General features: G+C 36.0%; 1 protein-coding gene and 1 non-coding gene across 9 annotated transcripts in view; one reads left to right on the forward strand and one right to left on the reverse strand.

Moving 5' to 3' along the window:
* The window catches only part of DPP8 (dipeptidyl peptidase 8), a 54,562-nt gene that overhangs the window by 12,249 nt on the left and 15,901 nt on the right, over positions 1-26,412 (forward strand). For 7 of the 8 annotated variants that reach the window (XR_016392073.1, XM_022579801.3, XM_089907094.1 and 4 more), the window contains 10 exons: positions 9,129-9,302; positions 10,122-10,290; positions 13,882-13,992; positions 14,650-14,778; positions 15,335-15,396; positions 17,363-17,463; positions 18,128-18,305; positions 19,200-19,359; positions 22,872-22,951; positions 26,256-26,408. Coding sequence is in view for 7 of the 8 variants with exons in the window: in XM_022579801.3 (XP_022435509.1) it covers positions 9,129-9,302; positions 10,122-10,290; positions 13,882-13,992; positions 14,650-14,778; positions 15,335-15,396; positions 17,363-17,463; positions 18,128-18,305; positions 19,200-19,359; positions 22,872-22,951; positions 26,256-26,408 (1,317 nt within the window). In the remaining variant the exon portion in view is untranslated. The remainder of the gene's footprint in view (positions 1-9,128; positions 9,303-10,121; positions 10,291-13,881; positions 13,993-14,649; positions 14,779-15,334; positions 15,397-17,362; positions 17,464-18,127; positions 18,306-19,199; positions 19,360-22,871; positions 22,952-26,255; positions 26,409-26,412) is intronic. The other variant, XM_089907093.1, reaches the window with a different exon arrangement.
* TRNAV-CAC (transfer RNA valine (anticodon CAC)) lies at positions 15,994-16,066 on the reverse strand. The gene has a single exon. It is a non-coding gene; the product is annotated as a tRNA-Val (tRNA).

Below are 26,412 nucleotides of genomic sequence, written 5' to 3' on the forward strand. Positions count from 1 at the left end.
GGGGTTTTTGTATCTTTATAAACTTACAGTGTAAGCCTGTTTGGTATCTTTTGATCCATTGACAGTTATTATTCTTATTGTACAAATGTCTTATTTTTGGCTGTTGGAATCCCTTTCAACTTGACATGTCATATCCTTTTGACGTGACCCTGGTAATAGATGATAGCGCTGTTGCTTTCTGTTGTGAAGATGTGTTATGATCATCTTTCACATTGCTTATCCCATGCTTAGAATCAGCCATTTCTTTCTAGTTCCTTTAGGGGAAAGTGGTGTTAAGAGACCATGATCTGGGTACTAGAGATGCTTATTGTTATTGGGTTGTTAATTGTTTCTAGGTCTTTTTATTGGGCAAACTAGGGAATACATACATTGTGGGTGTGGGTGTGGGTGGGTGTGTGTGTTTGAAATGTACAGATCACCATGAAGTCATATCAATTCAGATAAGATATAAGGTCAGACTGATATATCCAGTTAAGATATTGCACTACAGGATTTTTCTTTAACCTCGTTTATCCTACATATGAATTTTCTTTCTCTGGTACCAAAGGTCCTGTTTTAAACAACAGTATGATTACTCATTTGCTTTACTCCATACTACACACAAAACAGTTTTAAAATAACAAATGAATCAGTGCTGATTACTTAACAGTAACTTGGAATTGGTCTTCTCTGTGTGGTCATGCTATCAGTTCTATACAATTAGATTCATTTGCTTCATTTTGTTTTCAAGTGTTAGGAATTCCTTTGTTTTTAATTTAATTTTTGTAGAAAATAGTTATATGGTTCCAAAGTCAGATCTACAAAACCAGAAGTATTCAGAGAAGCTCCTCATCTCCTCTACCCTATTTCTCCCCTTCTCCTTCTAGATAATCTTTGTGTTTTTAAATGGCTTATCCTTCTTTTACAAAAAATATAAGCGACTACATAGATATTCCTATCCCCCATTAGATAAATAGTAACATACAGTATACATTTTCTCCACCTTGCAATTTTCAAATAACAATGTATCCTTCAAATCACTCCGTAAGAATATATAGTGAGTCCTCCATATCCACAGGTTCAGCATCCTTGGATGCAGAACTAAGCTGCATCCTTGGATGCAGCTGTACTAAGCCATTTTATAGTCTGAGGGACTTGAGCATCCACAGATTTTGGTATCCATGGGGGTGGGGGGTGTCCTAGAACCAATCCCCCACAGATTCTGAGGGACAACTGTATATATAATCTTTATTTCTTTTTACATCTGTGTTGTGTTGTACAGACAAATCATGTTCAACCAGTTCCCTCTTGATGGACATTTTAGTTAATCTTTGTATTACAGATAGTAGTGCAGTAAAATGGCTTGGGCTTTTTACATTTTTGCCAGTGTATCTTTAAGCTAGATTCTTAGAACTGAAGTCACTGGACCAAAATGTATATGGTTTTATAATTTTGCTAGATATTATCAAATTTTCTTCCATAGGAGCTGTGCCATTTTGAATTTCCATCAGTAAGGTATAAGTGTGCCTGTTTTCCCAGAGACTCTCCAACACAGTATGTGGTCAGACATTTGGATTTTTTGCCAATCTGATAGATAGAAATGGTATCCCAGTGTAGTTTAATTTGCTTTTCTTTTATAGGCAAAGTTAATCATCTTTTATCTCTAACCCATTTTTCTGTGGAGTGATTGGTCTTTTTCTTCATTTTTAGGAGCCTTTTATATACTGGAGATATTAATAACCCTTTGTCTGTGATATAGTTTCAGATATTTTCCTGAAGTTGTAATTTGTATTTTTACTTTATGGTGTGTGCGTGTGTGTAAGCACGCCATGTGGAAGATTTTTGTGTAATAAAATTTATCCATCTTTTTGGTATTGTTTCAAGAATTTGTGTCTTCTGTCATAGGACAGTTTTTCTACACCCAAGTTATAAAAGAATTTATCCATGTTTTCATCCAGTGCTTTATATGGTTTCTTATATGGTTTCATTTTTTAAAGCTTTGTTGAGGTATAATTGGCATATAAAAAGCTGCAGATATTAAGGTGTACAATTTGATAGATTTGGATGTACATATGATGTACCTGTGAAACCCTTACCTCAGTCATTACCCTCAAAAGTTTCCTTGTAAAAAAAAAAAAAAAAAAAGTTTCCTTGTACTGGTTTGTATTCTCCCATTCAGGGGTACAGGCAACCAATGTACCAGTCTTGCACAGTCCTTCATAAGATTTATCTCTAAGTATTTCATATTTCTTTATTCTATTGTAAATGGTTTTGTTTTCTAATTTCAGTTTCTGGTTGATCATTGCTAGTATTTTTTTTTAACTTTCTAAGTGCTTTCTCACTTTTTTTTTTTTAAATTGTAGTTGATTTACAATGTTGTGTTAGTTTCTGGTGTACAGCAGTGAGATAGATAGATAGATTCTTTTCCTTTAGAGTTTATTACAAGTTTATTACAAGATACTGAATATAGTTCCCTGTGCTGTACAGCAGGACCTTGTTGTTTATCTGTTTTATATATAGTAGCTTATATCTGCTAATCCCAAACTCCTAATTTATCCCTCCCCCACCTTTCCCATTTGGTAACCATAAGTTTATTTTCTACGCCTGTGAGTCTGTTTCTGTTTTGTAAATAAGCTCATTTGTATCATTTTTTTTTATATTCCATGTATAAGTGATATCATATGATATTTGTCTTTCTCTGTACTTCACTAGTGTGATCATCTCTCAGTCCATTCATGTTGCTGCAAGTGGCATTATTTCATTCTTTTTTTTATGGCTGAGTGGTATTCCATTCTGTGATGTATGTATATCACATCTTCTTTATCCATTCATCTGTTAATGGACATTGAGGTTGCTTCTATGTCTTGGCTTCTATGTCTTGGTAAATAGTGCTGCTGTGAACAGGGTTTTTCTTTTTTAATTTGTTAATACGGTAAAACAAAACATCACTTGATTGTTGAGTGTTAGACCAATCTTGCATTCCTGGGATAAAGCCCACTTGGTTCTAACTTATTATCCTTTTAAATATTGTTGGATTCAATTTGCTAATATTTTGTTTAGATTTTTTTATATCTATGTTCATGAGGAATATTGGTCTGTAGTGTTCTTTTCTTGAAATTTGTCTGATTTTGGTAAGTGTTATGCTAGCCACAGAATAAGTTGGGAGTTATTTCCTCCTTTTTAATTTTCTAGAATTTGTTTGGTAGAATTCACCAGTGATGCCATCTGGACCTGTAATTTTCTTTGTGGAAAGGTTTTTAACTACAAATTCAATTTCTTCCTTAGATGTAGTGCTATTCATATTATGTATTTCTTTTTGAGAAAACTTTGGTTGTTTGTGTCTATTAAGAAATGTTTCCATTTCATGTAAGTAATCAAATTTATTGGCATAAGTTTCATAATATTCCCTAATCTTTTCAATGTCTGTAAGAATTTTTGGTGTTGTCCCTCTCTTATTCCTGATATTTTGTGTAATTTGTGTCTTCTCCACTCCCAGCCTTTTTTTTTTCTTGATCAGTCTGGCTAAGGGTTTATCAGTTTGGTTTCATTTATTTTTCTCTGTCGTTTTGTTTTTTTCTATTTCATCATTTTATGCTCTAAACTTTATTAATTCTTTTCTTCTGCTTACTTTGGATTTTGTTTGTTCTCCTTTTTCTAGTTTCATAAGGTGGTAGCTGAGGTCACTAGTCTGAGACCTTTCTTTTCTTATATAGGCACTTAATGTTATAAATTTCCCTTTAAGCACCACATTAGCTGTAGCACATACGTTTTGATATGTTGTGTTTCCATTTTCATTTAGTGCAAAATACTTCCTATTTCCCTTTAACCGATAAGTTATTTAGAAGTGTACTATATAGTTTCCAAATATTAGCATATTTTTCATAAATTTGATTTCTAATTTAATTCCACTGTGATCCAAGAACATACTTTGTATGACTTAAATCTTTTCAATTTTTTTAAGTCTTGTTTTATGGCCCTGAATGTAGTCCATCCTTGTATGTATTCTGTGTTCACTTGAAAAGAATATATGTTCTGTTTTTGTTGGGTCTATAAATGACCATTAGGTCAAATTGGTTTATTGTATTGTTAAAGTCTTCTATGTCTTTACTGATTTTCTATTTGTTCTATCAGTTATTGAGAGAGAATGTTGAAATCTCCAACCATAATTGTAGATTTGACTGTTTCTCATTGCAGTTCTATTAGTTTTTCCTTTAGTGTATATTTTGAAGCTATGTTATTAGGGGTATAAGTGGATAGGATTGTTATATCCTATTCGTAAATCTACTGCTTTCTTAGTTTGAAATGACCTTCTTTATTTCAAGTAATATTCTTTACTCTGAAGTTTACTTTGATGTTAATATAGTCCCTCTAGCTTCCTTTTGATTACTGTTAGCATAGAATAAGCTTTTCCGTTAAAAAAATTTTTTTACTGGCTTTGTTGAGATATAATTCAAATACCATACAATTCACTCAAAGTATACAATTCAGTAGTTTTTAAGTGTATTCAAAGGGTTGTGTCACCATCATCACCATCTAATTTTAGAACTTTCTGTCATCTGCAAAAGAAACCCATTAGCAGTCATTCCCCATCCTTTCACCCTCTGTACCCTCAGGCCAAGGCAACCACTAATCTACTTTGAGTCTCTATAGATTTGCCTATTCTGAACATTTCATATAAATGGAATTGTATAATATGTGGGCCTTAATGACTGGTTTCTTTCTCTTAGCACAGTATTTTCTGGATTCATTCACACTATAGCAGGTAATAATGCTTCGTTTATTTTTATGACTGAATAATATTCCATTGTATGGCTAGACTACATCTTATTTATCCATCAATTCATGGATAAAGTTGGGTTGTTTCAGCTTTGGAGCTTATATGAATAATGCTGCTTTTAACATTCAAATGCAAGATTTTGTATAGATTTGTTTTCAGTTCTCTTGGGTATATATCTAGGAGTGGAATTACTGGGTTATGTGGTAACTCTGTGTTTACATTTTTAAGGAACTACTAAATTGCTTTCCGCAGCAGCTGCATCATTTTACATTCCCACCAGCTATGTATAAGGGTTCTAATTTCCTACATCCTCACCAACACTTGTTGTTGTCCGTCATTTTGATTATAGCCATCCTAACGGATGTGAAGTGATACCTCATTGTTATTTAATTTGCATTTCCCTAATGACCAGTAATGCTGACCATTTTTTCATGTGTTTATGGGCCATTTGTATACCTTCTTTAAAGAAATGTCTGGGGAGGGCTTCCCTGGTGGCGTAGTGGTTAAGAATCCACCTGCCAGTGCAGGGGACACAGGTTCAAGCCCTGTTCCAGGAAGATCCCACATGCCGTGGAGCAGCTAAGCCCATGTGCCGCAACTACTGAGCCTGCGCTGTAGAACCCGCAAGCCACAACTACTGAGCCCACGTGCCACAACTACTGAAGCCCGCACACTTAGAGCCCACGCTCCACAACAATGAGAAGCCCAAGCACTGCAACGAAGGGTAGCCCCAGCTTGCTGCAACTAGAAGGAAGCCCACATGCAGCAACAAAGACCCAAAGCAGCCAAAAATAAATAAAATTAATTAATTTTTAAAAAAGAAAAGAAATGTCTGGGGAATTCCCTGGTGATCCAGTGGTTAGGACAATGCACTTCCACTGCAGGGAGCCCAGGTTCGATCCCTGCTCGGGGAACTAAGGTCCGGCAAGCTGCATGATGAGGCCTAAAAAAAAAAAAAAGGTCTGTGCAAGTCCTTTGCCATTTCAAATTGGGTCTTTTTAATGTTGAATTGTAAGAGTTCTTTATGTATTCTAGATACTGGACTTTATTTTCTCCCATTCTGTGGGTTGTCTTTTTATCTTTTTCTTTAATTGCAGTAATCATTAATTTATTAGTAGAAAATCAGCCATAATTACCTTTGGCAAGTATTTAGTACTATAATCATTAATTTAAACCTATACATTTAAACACATTTTGATCTCTCCTTTATCGAGATAAGACATTTTTGTTACTTCCCCTTTTTTCTATTCTTCATTTACCTTACTCTGAAGTTCTTATACCTTCATTTTAAAAAATTGTGGACATAATACACATAATATAAAATGTATCATCTTAACCATTTTTGAGTGTACATTAGTACATCAGTGGCATTAAGTACATTCACATTGTTGCAAGCATCACCACCATCCATCCACAGAACTCTTTTTGTCTTGCAAAACTGGAATACTGTACTCATTAAAAAATAACTTCCCATTACCTCTCTGCCAAGCCCCTGGCAACCACCATTCTACTTTCTGTTCCTATGAGTATGACTACTCCAGGTGCCTCATAGAAGTAGAATCATACAGTATTTGTCCTTTTGTGACTGGCTTATTTCACTTAGCATAATGTCCTTAAGGTTTATCCATGTTGTAGCATATGTCAGAATGCTAAATATTATTCTGTTGTATGTATATACCGCATCTTGTTTGTGTATTCATCCATTAATAGACACTTGAATTGCTTCTACCTTTTGGCTATTATAAATAATGCTCCTATGAAGATGGGTATACAAATATCTTTTCATGTCCCTGCTTTCGATTCTTTTAGGTATATACTCAGAGGTGGAATTGCTGGATCATACGATAGTTCCATTTTTATATTTTTGAGGAACTGCCATACTGTTTTCCATGCACCATTTTACATTCACACTAGCAGTGCACAGGAGTTCCAGTTTCTCCACATCCTTGCCAACACTTACTATTTTCTGGCTTTTTGATAGGAGCTATCCTAATGAGTATGAGGTAGTGTCTCATTGTGGTTTGATTTGCTTTTCCCTAATGATTAGTGATATTGAACATCTTTTTATGTACTTATTGGCCATTTGTATATCTTCTTTGGAGGAATGTCTAATCAAGTCTTTTGCCCACTTTGTTAACCAGGTTGTTTGCAGTTTTTGTTGTTTACTTTCTTGATAATGTCCTGTTGTTTGAATAGGGACCACCAAAAGGATATGTCCAAGTCCTAAAAGTGTCTGTGAATGTGATCTTGTTTAGAAATAGGGTCTTTGCAGATGTAATTAAGTATCTCAAGATGAAATAATTCTGGATTTAGGGTGGGCCCTAAATGCAATCATTGATTGCAAACTCTACTGAGTAGAGTTTCCTGTGCTATACAGTAGGTCCTTATTAGTTATCTGTTTTATATATAGTAGTGTGTATATTTCAATCCCAATCTCCCAGTTTATCCCTCCCCACCCCCCTTACCCCCTGGTCACCATAAGTTTGTTTTCTACATCTGTAACTCTGTTTCTGTTTTGTAGATAAGTTCATTGGTACCCCCTTTTTTTTTAAGATTCCACATATAAGCGATACCATATGATCTTTGACTTACTTCACTCAGTATAACAATCTCTAGGTCCATCCATGTTGCTGCAAATGGCATTATTTTGTTCTTTTTTATGGCTGAGCAATATTCCATTGTATATATGTACCACATCTTCTTTATCCATTCCTCTGTTGATGGACATTTAGGTTGCTTCCATGTCCTGGCTATTGTAAATAGTGCTGCAGTGAGCACTGGGGTGCATGTATCTTTTCGAATTATGGTTTTTTCCGGATATATAAACTTGGCTACTTTTATTTTTTTTATTTTTTAAATATTTATTTATTTTTTACTTTGGCTGCACTGGGTCTTTGTTGCGACGTACGGATGCGGGCTTAGTTGCCCCACGGCATGTGTGGATCTTAGCTCCCTGACCAGGGATCTAACCTGCGTCCCCTGCATTGGAAGGTGGATTCTTAACCACTGGACCACCAGGGAAGTCCCTGAACTTGGCTACTTTTAAAGTATTAGTCCTTTGGGAGTTCCCTGGCAGTCTGGTGGTTGGGACTCTGCACTTCCACTGTGGGGGGCCGGTGTTTGATCCCTGGTCAGGGAACTAAGATCCCGCAAGCCATGGCACGGCCAAATAAAATAAAATAACATAACATAACATAAAATAGTGTTAGTCCTTGGTAGCAGAAACCACGTCTGTTTCCCTTATTTACCATTCCTTTATTTATCCCCTTATTTATCATAAAGAACTCTTAGTGAGGGAAGATGTGGATGTAAATTTTTAAAACTAGCACTTATTAGATTTTTTTATATATATATTTTTAAATTTTACATATGTGTCAAATAATATTTTTAGTTTGGGAAGGTCCTTCATCATCAATCATTGATTACAAATATTCTTTGAGGGAGATTTTAACAGATGCTTTAGGTAGGAAAGCAAAAATCAGATTCTGCTCTCAAGTTGTTTTTTTTTTAATCTATTTCTAGTCAGAAATACTGAAAAAAAGTGAAAAACAAAACCATAGCCAAATGAGTAAAAGAGATAGTAACTCATATAAATTTCAAAGAAGAGATCACTGTACACCATAGTGCATCAGGAAACTTTCCTGGCCAATGTTGAATTAGGGCTAAGGTTTTGGGATATCAGTAAAACTTGGATGGATAGAAAGAAAAATGGCCTCGGGTGGGCGGGGGGGGGGGCGGTGATGGAACAAAGGCCAGGAGCAGAACACCGCATATTGGGTTTTACCTCAGTGGTGTGACAAGCCTGACCTAAGGTTTTATTAAAGCAGAAATTAGTGGATTAGTGGAAAGGTACTAATGACAGCTGACATTTGAGAACTTTACTCTGTGCCAATCATTGTGCTAAACATTTTACATATTTTTAATCTAAGTTAAATTTCACAAAGCTGAAGTAGATGATTTATTACTACTTTGAAAGTGAAGAAAATTACTTTGGAAGAAATTAAACTACTTGCCCAAAGTCAGACTTCTAATGAGAGTCAAAGCCTAGATTCAAACTGCTTGACTTCAGAGTCTGCTCTTAAGTGCATGCAGAACTGCTATATTACATTTAAGTTGTAGAAGATCTTGAATGCCAAGCCAAGGTGATGAGACTTAATTCTTGCTCTCTAATGTATACAGTAATCGTCTAGGGACCCTTTACCAAGAAATTTTTCAGCAGACTTCCTGAAATTAATCTGTTTAAAGTTGCTGGCAAATTTTGGGATCACTCAAAATGTAAACCCAATAATATTGGAGATGCCAGAATTTCAGTGCTAAAAGCAAAAAGCCACCTTTCAGAAGACTGGAATGTGAGACTTTCTTTCTGTATTAGGCAACACTGGACTATGGAATGTATTCTCGAGAAGAAGAACTATTGAGAGAAAGAAAACGAATCGGAACAGTTGGAATTGCTTCTTATGATTATCACCAAGGAAGTGGAACATTTCTATTTCAAGCTGGTAGTGGAATTTATCACGTAAAAGATGGAGGGCCACAAGGATTTACTGTAAGTTGATGTTACTACTTGATAAATCTGTTTTTGGGTCCTGAAGTTATTTGTGTCCAAATCAGAAAGGTAATTAAACAAACTAAAAAATTCTTTTCACTAATTGTTTACTACTAATTTAGTAGTAAAGAAAACAAGAAATATGGGTATTAATTTCCAATTTTAAGAATTAATAATTTTTTCAGTGACATTAGTATACAATTTTTAAAATGCTAAAAACACTTGCTGTGTAGGAAGAATTAGTAAAGGGCATCAGTGCCACTTTTTGAGTAAGTGCTGAGGTGGATTTTCGAAGATAATGATATCACAGGGCAATCCCTCTTTGGTTCCCCTAAAAGCTTGATTCATCTCAGTAAATGGTTTTAAATGTTTGATTTTATTCTAGGCAATTTTAATGTGATATCAGAACTATTCTTCTAATAGAATTGTGATGATTCTAGCTTTCATTACATTTTTATGAGCAAATTATTTTATACTGGTAAAATTAATTAGAAATATTTAATAAGTGAAATAGTCAAATAAGTGTTTAATAAAAGCATGTAACAAACGATAATTACTCTGTTTAAACAGGTTTGGACAACAGAATTTATGAAGTGCTCTTATTTTGTCTTTATTTCTGCTCCTGTTATGCTTATTAATTCATAGAAAAAAAATGAGTCCTTTCTTATAAGTTAAGGCATATGAAGGTACATTTTTCTGGAGAGCAGTTATTATAGTTGATATTATACTTGGGATTAGTATTCGTTTTATAGGAAGGGCGCTGGTAAACAAATATGTATCAGCCTGATACTTGCCTTTAAATGTTGTTTACTTTTCTAGCAACAACCCTTACGGCCCAATTTAGTGGAGACCAGTTGTCCCAACATTCGGATGGATCCAAAATTATGCCCAGCGGATCCAGACTGGATTGCTTTTATACATAGCAATGATATATGGATATCCAACATTGTAACGAGAGAAGAAAGGAGGCTTACGTATGTGCACAACGGTAATTCAAGTTCTTCAAATCTACTTTCCTGAAAAGTATTTTTAAATTTTAATTTGCTTTTGCTTACATTTTCCAATTGAAACTTGCTGGGTGATCTTTATATTTTAAACTTAAATCTTTAAAATGAAAAAAGACAAAAGTACAGTGGATAACTGGTATGTACCACCTATATAATGCTCCCTTGTTTTAAGGGTCATTTTCAGACAGCACAACAGTAGCACCTCTGACCTGGTTGTTCTTTTAGCCTAATAAGACTAGCAGAATTTTCCCCAAAACTGTTCTTTTTTTTTTTTTTTTTTAATTTGTATTTTTGGTTGTGTAGAGTCTTAGTTGTGGCACACGGGATCTTCGTTGCAGCATGCGGGATCTTTCGTTGCGGTGCTCGGGCTCTTTGTTGCGGTGCACAGGCTTCTCTCTAGTTGTGGCGTGCGGGTTCCCTCTCTAGTTATGGTGAGCAGGCTCCAAAGCGCATGGGGTCTGTAGTTTGCGGCTCACGGGCTCAGTTGCCCTGTGGCATGTGGGATCTTAGTTCCCCGACCACGGATCGAACCTGCGTCTCCTGCACTGAAAGGCAGATTCTTTACCACTGGACCACCAGGGAAGTCCCAAAACTGTTCTGATTAAAATAAAATTTAATTTTAAAAATTAACCTTGTTTTTAGGGAAACAAACAGAAAAATCTAGTACACACTATAAGAACTACTTAAAAATTTGTCTCCCCTTTTTGCAGAGCCTGCTTAGTTATTTTGTCCTAATAGGAAAAATAAAACTTTCTGTATTGTGGAAATTTTTAATTTTTATTGAAGTGACTATAATAATGCTAAGCAGTACTGAAAACACAGAAAAGATGTGTATGTTTTTCTCCAAAGCTTTTATACAAATGAAAGATGGGAAATAGTGTACTGCTTTTTTTTTTTGAACATGTGAAATAGACCATTTTTTAAAATTTTTAATTAATTTTTGGAGGGCTGCATTGGATCTTTGTTCCTGTGCACGGGCTTTCTCTAGTTTTAGTGAGCGGGGTCTACTCTTCGCTGCGATACGCAGGCTTCTCATTGCGGTGGCTTCTCTTGTTGCAGAGCACGGGCTCTAGGTGTGCAGGTTTCAGTAGTCTTGGCTCATGGGCTCTAGAGCGCAGGCTCAGTAGTAGTGGCGCACGGGCTTAGTTGCTCCGCAGCATGTGGGATCTTCCTGGATCAGGGATCGAACCCGTGTCCCCTGCATTGGCAGGTGGATTCTTAACCACTGCGCCACCAGGGAAGCCCTAGATAGAAAGGTAGGTAGAGAGTAAGCAACATCACTCTTACCCCTCTTATTCACAGTAGGTTTCCACGTGAAAGTCCCCTTTGGGGTGGGTGTAGTCGGTTGGCATGTGCATTTGTTTATTCTCTGCCTCCTGTAATAGAGGAATTTAAAGGTAACTTAATACCAACCTCTCCTCTCAAAGGACATATCTTATTGGGAGAACAAGATGATACCATTTATTCATCTAATTAATCTTAGTAATCGAGGTCTGTAGTAAGTGATAGGGAGATATAAATGAGCGATACATAGTCTCACATCTAAAGGAGAACAAAATACAAAGCAGTATGGAAGGTATAACTTTGGAGTAGTTGAAAGATCCAAGAAAACTGAGTGCTGGTTTTGGCTATATCATTAATTCCAAAATTCAGAAACTCTGAAAACTGAGGTTAGTTTTCATTAGGTTGGTGCTAAAACTCATTTGGTGGCAAAACCTGACCTGAACTGACCTGAGGATATTTATAATCTTAATCCTACTTAGTGTGCCTATTCCTAAATTTGCTGCAGGAATATTAGTATATTTGATTACAGGGTATTTGATTACCCTGCTGGAGAGTGACATAATTATGCATAGATGTATGAATATGAAAAAATCCCCCTAATTCTGAGTTCGAAACACTTCTGGACTCAAAATTTTTGGATAAGGGGTCATTGGTTCATATTGCACATTTGTTTCAGACAACATACAGAAAATACAGATAAGAGAACATAATACAGTGACACCTGCCTATAAAATTAAAATCACTGCGAGATATTACTGCACACCCGTTAGAACACCAAATGTTGGAGAGGAATTTTCATACATTGCTAGTAAGAGTATAGAATAATACAGATACTTTGGAAAACTGTGTGGCAGTTTGTTATAAATTTAAAGATAAATTTTTTACAGTACCCAGCCATTCCAGTCCTAGGTCTTTATTCAAGAGAAAGGAAAACACATGTCCACATAGCTTCTTACACAAGAATAATCATAGCATCTTTATTCATAATAGCAACTAGAAGCTGCTCAGATGTCCATTAACAGATGAATGGATAAAAGAACTGTGGTATACAGTGAAATACCACTCAGCAACAAACATACTGTGTTTGTTGCTGAGTGTATACTGTATGATTTCACTTACATGAAATTCTGGAATATTCAAAACTAACCTATGGTGATAGAAGTCAGATCAGTGGTTGCTTCTGAGGCAGGAATGGACATTGACTGGGAAGGGGCATGAGAAAACATTCTGGGGTGTTGGAAATATTCTGTGTCTTGATAGCGTGTGGTTATGCAAGCATATGCATTTTTCAGAGTAAACAGTACACTTAAGATTTTGTAAATTATAAAGCAATTCTTTTTAAAAAGGTTGTTCATAGTCTCACTATTTGGAGAGGACCACATTTTGATTTATATCCTGACACTTTAAAAAATATGTATTTGTATTACACTTTTATAAATGGAATCAGTATACATGTTATTTAGTAATATGCTTTTTTAAATTCAAGTATATTGTAAACATTTTCCCATGTCATGAAATCTTACATAATTATGGCTTTGTAGTTTTTCAGATTGATTGACTGATTGATTTCGGCTGCGCCAGGTCTTAGTTGCGGCGTGCAGGCTTCTTAGTTGCAGCATGCCTGTGGGATCTAGTTACCTGACCAGGGCTTAAACCCAGGCTCCCTGCATTAGGAGTGTGGAGCCCTACCCACTGGACCACCAGGGAAATCCCTAGATTTTGTTTTTAAAGCAAGAGTTCCCTTCAGACTATTTGCTGGAAACCTAGGTGTAAAACAGATAAAAGCTCATCTGCTTTGGTTAAATAAGAGGAAGGGGAGGGAGGAAAAATGGTGAATTACATGATCTGTTAGACCCCATTCTCGGTCTAAAGATGTGCTTCTCTGTGTAGGAGAGTAAAAAGTCACCATGACCCTTTACATGTATTCTTTTTCCCATGGTCCTAGCTAAATGGGAAAATAATAACTAACATTTATGGAACACATACTATGGCTCAGGCTTTTTTCTAAGTACTTTATGTAAAATAACTCATTTAATCCTCATAACAACCATATAAGGTAGGTTCTTATTCCCATTTATAAATGGGTACTGCAGTGGAACGTGATCAGGTGCTTTGCCCAGGGTCAGTCATTTAGTAAATGATGGAACTCAGATTTGAATTCAGTCCATTTAGCTCCACAGTTCACCACTATACTATAGCTGCCTTTCAGAATAAATGGAATCATTCTGCTTTGTAGCTATGAAAAGATAGAGAACTTCTGTGATAATTTTGCTTTTATGTTTGTCTAGAGCTAGCCAACATGGAAGAGGATCCAAGATCAGCTGGAGTTGCTACCTTTGTTCTTCAAGAAGAATTTGATAGATATTCTGGTTATTGGTGGTGTCCAGAAGCTGAAACAAGTAAGAGGCTTCAAAATAATATATTACAGGTCAATTAAAGTATTATGAGATTCAACTACCAATTAGTTAACTGCACAGATTCTTAAAATAGATTCTGAAGTGATGAAGATTGGATCCTACCAGTAGTTATTTAGAATATTCAGGCTATATCTCACCGTAATGAGTTCTCATAAAAAACAGGTGTATTGTGGTTCAGTACCCCAAGTCCTTCAACTCTCCTTGCCAGGTTTTCATCTAGAAGCTGGTTGGTGGCAACATTGGTGGCAAAATAAAAAATACCACCCCTTAATGGGAGTTGCTATAAAAAACAGGATTGACTAGAGTCTGCATGAACAGATGGCCAAATTAGTGTATGAATGGATCAGAAAAAAAGAGCACAAATTCCTCCTTTTTCTTGGTGTATTCACAAGGATTTTACTAGCTGAGAAACAGCTCTCTAAAGCAGTAGCTTTCAAACTTTTTGACTGTGATCTGGTTAGAAATTTGTTTTACATTCTAGCTTAATACATTGTACATATACTCTATACATAAAAGGCAGCATGTTTTATGTATAAACTGTTTTTCACTATAGGAGATATAATACTAGAGGGAATGGTCAATTATGATTACTTTCTGGCATAATTCTCCTAAATTTTCAATATTTAATTTCCTTTTAAGCTCGCAGTGGCAGTAAAATTCTTAGAATTCTGTATGAAGAAAATGATGAATCCGAAGTGGAAATTATTCATGTTACGTCCCCTATGTTGGAAACAAGGAGGGCAGATTCATTCCGTTATCCTAAAACAGGTACTGTATTCCATTGGCATTTATATTCACTCATTCCTGCTTTTCAAACAAGATTCTTTCTGCATTCATCCAAAGGTATGGTCAACATGGATATTTTACAGATTTAGTAAGGATGGATTGTTTAAGTGTCTCTGAAGTAGGTTTTTTAATTACAGGCTGATCCTTTTTAATTATTTCAAAGGTGAGGAAGTGCACAAAACTGATTATTTCAAGAAATGAATAAAGAAGTACTTTTGCTAGGAAATAAAGATTTTTAAGGGATTATGTTCTTAATAAATTAGTAATTTTTTCCCATATTGCTATTTACAGTGTTTCAATTGTGAAATGATACGAATTCCCCTTCATTACGAACTAACTCTTGATGTTTCTCAGCTTTTTTTTTATAGCCATATTAAAAATTATGAATTGAAAAGGAGTTTTGAGATACTTATGCAATAAAGTCCTGACTATATGCAACATTCCTCATTTGACTAAAGAATAAAAAGGATTGATCTGGCAAAATTTGTTTGAGTAATTTTGGATATGCATTACTATTCATTTATGTCTCTTTCTAAAGGCACAGCAAATCCAAAAGTCACTTTTAAGATGTCGGAAATACTGATTGATGCTGAAGGAAGGGTAAGTATAAAATGTTAACTTTTTGTATCATTTGACTAGTCTGTCAGTAGAGATTTTAGATATGCTTTTTTATTTTTTGGACTTGTTGAACTTGCTGAGACATCTACAGATCATGATTTCAGGTTGACCTAATTTTCTACTTTGAAAACTTTCTGCTGGTTCCCAAGATAGGAATATAGGGATATGCATATTTACCACTCCTTTCCAGTATTTTTCCTCTTTGCCTGTGTTAATTCTCCAGATCAGTATTTCTTAAATAGTGGTTACTGACTGGTGAGTCACCTTCTGTGTTGAATAGATGTCTACAGTAGATTAAATATCCCTCATTTCTTTAATACTGCTACTTTCCATTTGGACAGATGCTTATAAGCTAAATGCACACAAAATTAATTTAAAAACAGTCTTCTCTGCTAGACTTTTTTAACAACTTTATTGAAGTATAATTTTATATATATACACACACACACACACACACACACACACACAGTTTAAATATTTATTTATTTATTTGGCTGCACTAAATTTATTTAGTTGTGGCACGTGGGGTCTTCGTTGCTGCGTGCGGGATCTTTTTTAGTCGTGGCATGTGGGATCTAGTTCCCTGACCAGGGATCGAACCTGGGCCCCCTACACTGTGAGTGCAGAGTCTTAACCACTGGACCGCCAGGGAAGTCCCTGAAATATAATTCACATACAATACAATTCACTCATTTAAAGTTTAAAATGGCCTTTAGTATATTCACAGAATTGTGCAACCATCACCACAGTCAATTTTAGAACATTTTCATTACCCCTGAAAGAAACTCACATCCCTTTCACCCCCAAACCTTTCCATGCCCCACAACTCTGGGCAACCACTAATCTACTTTGTATCTATGGATTTGCCTATTCTGGACATTTCTTATAAATGAAATCATACAGTATCTAGTTTGAGTTATTTCACTTAGCATCATGTTTTCAAGCACTAATCATGTTGGCACCACGTAACAGCATTTCACTGCTTTTTATCGCCCAAAAATATTCCATTGTATGGATATACCACATTTTATTTATCCTAGCCATCCTAGTGGATTTGAAGTTGCACCTTACTGTGGTTTTTTTTTTGTTTTTTAATTAATTTATTTATTTATTGGCTGTGTTGATTCTTCCTTGCTGCGTGTGGGCTTTTCTCTAGTTGCAGCGAGCAGGGGCCACTCCCCGTTGCGGTGCGTGGGCTTCTCACCGGAGTGGCTTCTCTTGTTGCAGAGCATGGACTCTAGGCGCACAGGCTTCAGTAGTTGCGGCAGTGGGCTCAGTAGTTGTGGCTCATGGGCTTTGTTGCTCTGTGGCATGTGGGATCTTCCCGGACCAGGGCTCGAACCCGTGTCCCCTGCATTGGCAGGCGGACTCTTAACCACTGTGCCACCAAGGAAGCCCCCTTACTGTGGTTTTGATTTACATTTTTCTGATGGCTAATGATGTTGAGCATCTTTTCATGTGCTTATTGGCCATTTGTATATCTTCTTTGGAGAACTGTCTATTCAGATCCTTTGTCCATTTTTTAGAAAGTATATTTAAAATTGTGTTAGACTATTAAGGGAAAAAAGTTTGCTTACTCAGGACCATTTCACTAATATATTACAAAAATAGTATTTTAAGCTAAAATAAAAGGAACTAGAGACTATTAGTTTTCTTAGATACTAGAGTCTATAAAGTGATTAAAATCTGATTTTACCAGTTATTATCAAGAGTTCTGTTAGTATAAACTCACGGGAAAAGACATTTAGACTATGCTGATTCTTGTAGTTAGAACTTTTCAGGTGTAGAGCACCAGTATAGGTAACCCATGACTTACTGCTGGTTTTGTTAATCCTGTGTACCTAAGACTGAAAAAGTATGCTGTTAAAGATAGTGATTTAAGTAGACCAATAAGCTAGTTACTTATCTCAGTTTTCTATAACTAGATTCCTTTTTTCTTTTTTAATAGCTTATAGATGTCATAGATAAGGAACTAATTCAGCCTTTTGAGATTCTGTTTGAAGGAGTTGAATATATTGCCAGAGCTGGATGGACTCCAGAGGGAAAATAGTGCGTATGTTAAATTGCCACTTCTTTACAAATAATTTAGGACCCAGAACTGTCTGTGCTGATAGGTTTTCCTTTCCGTTGGAACTGCCTTCACATGTAAATTTGAAGTGTAGCTAGTTCTGCACAAAGAATTTTTCCTGAACTAAGTGGACTTGTAATCCTATAAGCATAGGTGCATTGCATTTTAATTCTGTCTCTTAGCCAGTCACAGTTTCACAGTGTTATTTGTGGTTAAATTGTATGACTTTTAGGCTCACATATAAGTATGTATTTTTTTAATTGAATAATTAAGCAGAAACATTTGTAGAGCCTTATGTGAAGATGATTACATGTAGTTCCCGTGTCTAATGTGGACAGCAGGAGTTTCACGAGGCATTTATCGACATTAAAGGGAGAAAACAATTTCAAAGGCCATCTGTGATTTTGGAAATTTAAAGAAAACTACTTTTAAAAACTCTACTCAAGCTTAACTTTTAAAAATACGTATAGAATAAGCTAATACTTTTAATTAGCCGTTTGTAAGTGATAATTTAACATATACTAAAGCAATACTTTCATTGTGATTATAGAAATAACTGATGGGTGCTAGGGGAAAGATTAGTGGAATATTCATTTTCCGAAGAGTGTGCTTTATTTTGTGCTTTTCTTTTGTTTATTTAAATAGTGCGTGGACTATCCTACTAGATCGCTCCCAAACTCGCCTACAGATAGTGTTGATCTCACCTGAATTATTTATCCCAGTAGAAGATGATGCCATGGAAAGACAGAGACTCATCGAGTCAGTACCTGACTCTGTGACGCCACTGATTATCTATGAAGAAACAACAGACATCTGGATAAATGTATGCATGTTTTCTTGTACTTGGTTTGAATATTTTCTCAGAATGCTAAAGCAAATGAAGCTCGATAGCAAAACTATCAAAATGAATTTTTTGAGTTCAAAGTAACCTTGAATGTTATTTGCTTAGTTTGAACATTTTCAGATTGGAATGTTGGTTCCAGAATGGGTAATGGTTTGTACATAAAAGGTAGATGCCACTGAAATGACATCTCCCTGGCTGCAGAATTGCCCTTGTTTCTGGACACATCAGATAATGAAAACACAGCCTCATTAGTGCCTCTGAGAGGACCACAAGAATCCTGTCTAGGAAAGACTTTCTCTTTTAACTCTTCTAAGTTGGCAAACTATACCAAAATATAACAGTTTGGGATTGAATTTTTCATTTTCCAGTTTAGTGGAAAAAACTTAAACAAGATACAAAATAAATAAAGCCAGCTCACTCCCTGGCTGAATATAGGCTTCATATGATTCACCTAAAACAGATGAACATCTGTTTTCCCTTGAACTGTTAGAATATTTCTCTCTGGAAAAGAAAAGTAAAAGACATTTTTCCTCATCACTTCTGTAATAAGATTTATATCATTAAACAAACTTCGTGCCGTGTTTCAAAGAATTTCAGAGATGGTGAGTAAGAAACAGCTTTTGGTCATATTTTTCTTTTTTCTCCATTTGGAAACATTTATTTCTCAATAGATGAAGTCTTTGACTAAAGTAAGAGAAACGTGAAAGGCCTAGGCAAAATCTCTAATTGTACATATACCATACACCCTAGCCTGACAGTTATTTATATTTCAGAGTATGTTTATCAAGTAATTCTTCTTTCTCTGGCTTAATTGAATTGTTTATGTAGTATTTTCATTAATGTGTATAGTAAATTAAGCTATTCATTTTACAGATCCATGACATCTTTCATGTTTTTCCCCAAAGTCATGAAGATGAAATTGAATTTATTTTTGCCTCTGAATGCAAAACAGGTTTTCGTCATTTATATAAAATCACATCCATTTTAAAGGAGAGCAAATACAAACGATCCAGTGGTGGGCTGCCTGCCCCAAGTAAGAAATCCTTTTTTATTTAAAAAGGGGAAAACGTTGGGGGCAGAAGGTGGGAGGGGCAGGGTAATGTAATGTCTTTTTTGTGTACTTTATAAGCATAGGACAAAGTTCTTGATGGATACATAATAAACTATTAATAGTGGGTAATCTCTGGGTATTGGGATTATTTACTTTTACTTTCTGTTTTTGCCTTAACTATACATTTTGTTTAAAGTGAGCTCATATAATTTTTAGATTAAAAAAGCTAGTTTTAAAATGTTACGAAGTAATTAGATATTTGTGCATACTAGATTTTTTTATACTGTCTGCATGTACACTGAAGTTGATTTATAGGCATAGCTCTTCAGATTGATATAATTATGTTTCCCAAAGTGAAATTAAATATTATGTCAACTGAAGTTAGTTTCTTTTTAAAAAGTGATGGTTTTCTTTCTGGGAAATGTAATACAGAATGTGTAAGCCTAGGAAAAATGAAATGGTACATTGAATACTCCTGTGTTTTTAAAAAATTGAGTTATGGTTTTCTACTTTAATAATATAGAGTTTGTTTTGGAATAGTAGGCATTTAATGATGTTATGTTACATGCTTTACTGCCATTTGTAACTTAACAGACTCAACATAGCCATTTTTTAAAAACTGTAGTAAAATATACAAACCAAAATTTATCATTTTAACTTTTAAGTATGCGTTTTCATGGCATTAAGTGTATTCATATTGTTCTGCAACCATCACCACCATCCATCTCCAGAACTTTTTTCATTTTCCAAAACTGAAACTATCCAATAAATAATACCCGATTTAGTGGAAAATAAGTAACTTCTCATTCCTTCCTCCCCTCAGCCCCTGGCAACCACTTTTTGTCTCTATGAATTTGACTACTCTAGATACCTCATATAAGTGGAATCATACAGGTCTGTCCTTTTATGACTGGCTTATTTCATTTAGCATAGTGTCTTCAAGGTTCAGCCAGGTTGTAGCATGTGTCAAAATGTCCTTCCTTTTTAAGGTTGAATAATATTCCATTATATACAGAAACACATTTTGTGTATCCATTCACCTATCCATGAACAGATGGGTTGCTTCTACCTTTTGACTGTTGTGAGTAATGCTGCAACGAGCATGGGTGGACAGACATCTGTTTCAGACCCTGCTTTCGATTCTTTTGGGTATATACCCAGAAGCGAAATTGCTGGATATGGTAACTCTTTTTGTAATTTTTTAAGGAACCACCATACTCTTTTCCATAGCAGCTGCACCTTAGTACTTTCCCATTAGAAGTGCACAGAAGTTCAAATTTCTCCACATCTTCGCTAACACTTGTTATTTTCTGGGTGTAGTTTTTTTTGTTTGTTTTGGTTTCGTTTTTGTTTTGTGGGGGTTTTTTGCTAAGAGCCATCCTAGTGGGTGTGAAACGGTATGTCATTGTGCTTTTGATTTGCATTTTCCTAATGATTAGTAACATTATCATGTTGCTTAGCCATTTGTATATCTTCTTTAGAGAAATGTCTATTTGAATCCTCTGCCGACTTTTTAGTGGGTTGTTTGTTTTTTCAACATGGCCTTTTTTTAATATATATATAAATTTATTTATTTATTTTTGGCTGCGTTGGGTCTTCATTGCTGCGTGCAGGCTTTCTCTAGTTGCGGTGAGCAAGGGCTACTCTTCGTTGCAGTGCGCGGGCTTCTTACTGCAGTGGCTTCTCTTGTTGCAGAGCACAGGCTCTAGGCATGTGGGCTAAAGTAGTTGGGGCATGTGGGCTCAGTAGTTGTGGCTCATGGGCTCTAGTAGTTGTGGCGCACAGGCTTAGTTGCTCCGTGGCACGTGGGATCTTCCCGGACCAGGGCTCGAACCCATGTCCCCTGCATTGGCAGGTGGATTCTTAACCACTGCACCATCAGGGAAGCCCTCAACATGGTCTTTTAAATATCATTCTTACTTGGGAAACAGTGAGCTACATCTTAGGACAGCAAAGTAAATACTGCGTATGACTTTGCTTCTTCTCTTAGCCTAATTGTTTTTTAATCAGACAGGAGCTTATATATCCAAGATTGAGATTTCTTCCCTAAGAGCCTTAGTTTAACTTGGCCCTTAGCATGAAATTGCCCTTACCAGTTCCTCTGTTGTTCAGAAATTAAATCTACTTATGGAATTCTGGAAAGTTTAGTGATGAAGACTGGTCAAAGAGCTTGAATAGTAGTTAATTAACTAAAGCAGCATTCTCGGGACAGTGATAAAAAGATAACTTAAAATTTTATGCTCCTGTTGAAGAATAAGAACTGTCACCTTAGCTAACATTCTTCTCAGAACACCTAGCTTCTTTTCCCTCTCAGTGTCTGTTTCTGGGCCCCTCAGTTTGTCTACCTCTTATTTCCGTTTCCCTCCTTTATACTTAGTCTTTCTTGCTCCAGATCTTCCTCCTTTTCTTGATGTCCATTTTATTTTCTTCTTCCCTCCTTTCTTCCATGAGTGTCTATAATGTGTAACAATTAGTATTTTTTTTAAATATTTATTTGGTTGCACTGGGTCTTAATTGCGGCAGGTGGGCTCCTTAGTTGTGGCATGTATGTGGGATCTGGTTCCCTGAGCAGGGATCAAACCCGGACCCCCTACATTGGGAGCACGGAGTCTTAACCACTGCGCCGCTAAGGAAGTCCCAATTAGTATTTATTATATGTTAAATAATATTTATTTTCTGGTGATAAAATTTAAAGTACTAAGTTGAATTTTTGTATCTAAGAAAAAGAAAAGGAGTCTATTTTTTTTTAACTTGAGTAGGACCCTACTTAAGATCCTGTATCATTTCACCATCTGAGCTTGTCCTCAGCTGTCACTCCCCAGAGCCAGAGCTGGTAGCAGCTAGGCATAGAGCAGTGGTTCCATTTTTTTAACTTTCTCCTTATGCCACTGAGAAAGCCTCATCTACCAAGACAGAATCTTATTAAGATAAATGAGACATGTTGGTATGGACTATGGTAATACCCAATTTGTTTTTGGCAAATGAAAAACAGTTGTATTAAAATTTTCCTTTCTGGCTTCTTAGGTAGTTTGTTGCATTTCTGGAAGAAATGCCTTATTGACCCATTAGATTTTTTTATCTTTCTAACCAAGGGTCTAAGAATGCAAGTGCTTTTGAGTTCTTTTCTGTCTTTGCCGTAACAATCTATTTTGCTGTTTTCACTTTATTTACATGGATTATTCCATTATTATTATGAAGACTCATAACTTGGAATTTTTTTTAACTTTAGACTTTATTATAAGGTGAAATTCACATAACATTAACCATTTTAAAGTGAACATTTAAAATGAACTGTGGCATTTAGTACATTTACAGAGTTGTGCAAATACCTACCACCTCTATCTAGTTCCAAAACATTTTCATTACTCCAGACATAACTTTGAATTTTTCAGTGTTAACTTTTTGGAAAAAAGAGTTTAGAATACTAGTTTTCATTGTTTCATTTGCTTGTAGTCTGGTGTAGAGTGCTGAATTATGATTATGTTTATCTTCAGGTGATTTCAAGTGCCCTGTCAAAGAGGAAATAGCAATTACCAGCGGTGAATGGGAAGTTCTTGGCCGGCATGGATCTAATGTATGTTCTTTTATTCTACTGATATATTTAGTCAACATCAGCTGTGTGTATGCAGTACTAAAAATCAGTAGTGCAACTTCCTATGACCCCAGTATTTTGAAAATATTTTTAGGGCCTAAAAGAACCCAGTTTGTTGGAAAAGAAGAGTCTTAGTTTAAATTATAAATCTTACCCATTTTATAACCCTAGTATTAGATGTAACTAAAGGTCACCATTTTCAAATACAGTGTTGCTACTTAATAAGGAAAGGGCTGGTCCATGCTTTTCGAGTCTAGCAAAAGTGAGTTATGATATAGTTTGAAAATTATTTCTAAATCTCTTATAGACTACTTGTGTCATTTCTACATTAGAAAATGCATTTACTACTTCTGAAGTAGTGATGCTGTTTCATTCACCTGTTTATCTTATCTCACAAATTTGAAGTTTCATCTACCACCTGCAGAATTTGATGAACATTTATACAGAGCGTAGATTGATAAGGAAGAGGAGGGAAATCCACCCTCTGTTTCCCTCTTGGCATATGGCTTTCTGTAGTAATTCAATGAATTCTAATTTTATTTCTTTTGCCTTTTATAGTACCTTGTGTTTGTTTCAACTTTCAGTTAGGTGGTCAGTTTCATGAGATCTCTAAGAAAGCCATCCTTTATGTGTGATACGTACAGTTAAGTTGATGTATGCTACCAGGATTTAGTGAAGGCCTGTGATTTCCTCAAATTGATTCGGAGATTTACTGAAGGATTATATATACTGGCTACTATAGAAGTCACTCGTAGTCCCCAAGGTGATTAAGGAGAAAGAATGAAGATCCAGGTCCCAGGTTTGTTTTTGTTGGTAAAAACTTTAGAAAATAATAGGCGACCTTTAAAGTCTTGTTTCCACTGAGAGTGTCACATGACCTTTTGGTTATATATTCAATATATTTTTTTCTCTTTGGGGACGTTGGATGTTATTGTCACCTGAGAAAAATCTTACAGTGTAATTCTAAGTTCTGATAATAAAAATTTACACTAATGTAAACTTCATGCTGTGTAATGGTTGGACAATACTGAGGGAATCCCCAAACTTGTATTTATGCAGATCTGAACCTTATTTGGGCAACCTAAGTGTCTTTCTACTACTTGCCATAATGTACATCAATTTTCTTCTTTATGTCATGCTTATTTATGTGATGTGGTTGTGTCTCTCTTTCTTACTCTTCTATTTTCTGTCTATTCTTGCTTTACTTTTTTTAAGTTACCTTTCCCTTCTTTACTTTTGCCAGTGACCTGTTCACACCCAAAGATTTCTAATGACCGTAATTGAGTAAATCTTTGAGGCTTTTAAACCCATGTGCCCCTTAGGGTTCTCAAAGTGTGTTTTCTGGACCACAGAGGATCAGCATCACCTGGGAACTTTTTAGAACTACAAATTCTTGGCCCCCCTCGCCCCCCAGACCTCCTGAATCAAAAAGTCTGGGGGTGGGACCCAGCAATTTGTTTCACAAGCCCCTCAGGTGATTCTGATATTCATGTGACGCTGAAACCCTCAGGTGTTTCATGTAAAGTTGCTACATGAAACAAAGAAAAGGGGAGTGAGGAATTAACCAGTTATTTATGCAGTTTTGAGAGGCCTGACTTCCAACTGCTAGGTCAAGAGCAGAACCAGTCCTGACGTTTTGCACAGATTAACACATACCTGTGAAGCTTCATGAATGTTTGTTCTGCCACCTCCTATCCTTTGTATTCTTTCTGTCTGTGTCATATAGGTCTACTTAATGTCAACTGTGTTTATTTCTCTATCCATGTATGCTAAGAAAATGTTTATAATGACTAAGAGGAAGCTTCTTGGAGAAAATGTGGCATTTAAAAATACTTGCTTTTAGAAATGTACTTGTGTTTTCTTTGCTGTATAAAGCAGTTTGAATTTTTTTTAATAAATTTATGTATTTTATTTATTTATTTTTGGCTGTGTTGGGTTTTCGTTGCTGCACGCGGGCTTCCTCTAGTTGCGGTGAGCGGGGGCTACTGTTTGTTGGGGTGCACAGGCTTCTCACTGCAGTGCCTTCTCTTGTTGCGGAGCACGGGCTCTAGGCTCGCGGGCTCAGTAGTTGTGGCTCGCGGGCTCTAGAACGCAGGCTCAGTAGTTGTGGCGCACAGGCTTAGTTGCTACACGGCATATGGGATCTTCCTGGACCAGGGATCGAACCCGTGTCCCCTGAATTAGCAAGCAGATTCTTTTTTTTTTTGACTGTTTATTTTTTTTAACATCTTTATTGGAGTATAATTGCTTTACAATGGTGTGTTAGTTTCTGCTTTATAACAAAGTGAATCAGCTATACACATACCTATATCCCCATATGTCTTCCCTCTTGCGTCTCCCTCCCACCCTCCCTATCCCACCCCTCTAGGTGGTCACAAAGCACCGAGCTGACCTCCCTGTGCTATGTGGCTGCTTCCCACTAGCTATCTATTTTGCATTTGGTAGTGTATATATGTCAGTGCCACTCTCTCACTTCATCCCAGCTTACCCTTCCCCCTCCCTGTGTCCTCAAGTCTATTCTCTACGTCTGCGTCTCTATTCCTGTCCTGGCAGGTGATTCTTAACCACTGCGCCACCATGGAAGCCCACACAGTTTGAATTTTATTAAACATCATTTGAGTAGGCTGCTAGAAGATTTTGAAAAGGAACAATAAAAGCCATTTATTTAGAATCTTACTGTAATTTAGGAAGAATATTAAGTGAATTCAGCTATGAGTATACTTGCAGTTATTTTGAGTTCTGAATGAAGGCTTAAAAGATCCTTCATACTTATTTATAAACTATACCAGTATTGAAACTGATTGAGTGATTGAGTTCAGTTATTCCCCAACCCAATAGATAAGAAATTTTTACAAATTTGTACAAAAAACTAAAGCACTGCCTAAGATAATGCTGCACTGAGAAATAGGATGCTAAAATTAAACTCCTTTAAGTGTGCATGAATGGTTGACCTGAGCTGTAATATAGGTATTTTTTTCTCTGTAAAGGATTGTCATTTTAATGAAATAATTTTTGTATTTTAAGAAAAGTACACATTCTAACCATATAGGAAACTACCAGTAGCATGCAACTTGGGCATCCTTTTACCTTCTGGACAGGATCTATTCTTAGCTATAAGACATGAGCAAAACCAACTCAAGCTTATTAACATTGGAGACAGATTTTTAAAAGAGGCACAAGGCAAAGGGTGGCTCAAATGATTTGAATAAAATTGGATATTGTTTGTTAACTTACTGGTCTTGCCAAGGTCATACTAGCACTGATTTTTTTGTTGTTATTTTGACAGATCCAGGTTGATGAAGTCAGAAAGCTGGTATATTTTGAAGGCACCAAAGACTCTCCTTTAGAACATCACCTGTACGTGGTCAGTTATGTAAATCCTGGAGAGGTGACAAGGCTGACCGACCGTGGCTATTCCCACTCTTGCTGCATCAGCCGGGTAT

This window comes from Delphinapterus leucas, chromosome 2, assembly GCF_059928025.1.
Source record: "Delphinapterus leucas isolate spDelLeu-1000000601 "Yukka" chromosome 2, BTC_Dleu_Yukka2, whole genome shotgun sequence".
NCBI lineage: Eukaryota > Metazoa > Chordata > Mammalia > Artiodactyla > Monodontidae > Delphinapterus > Delphinapterus leucas.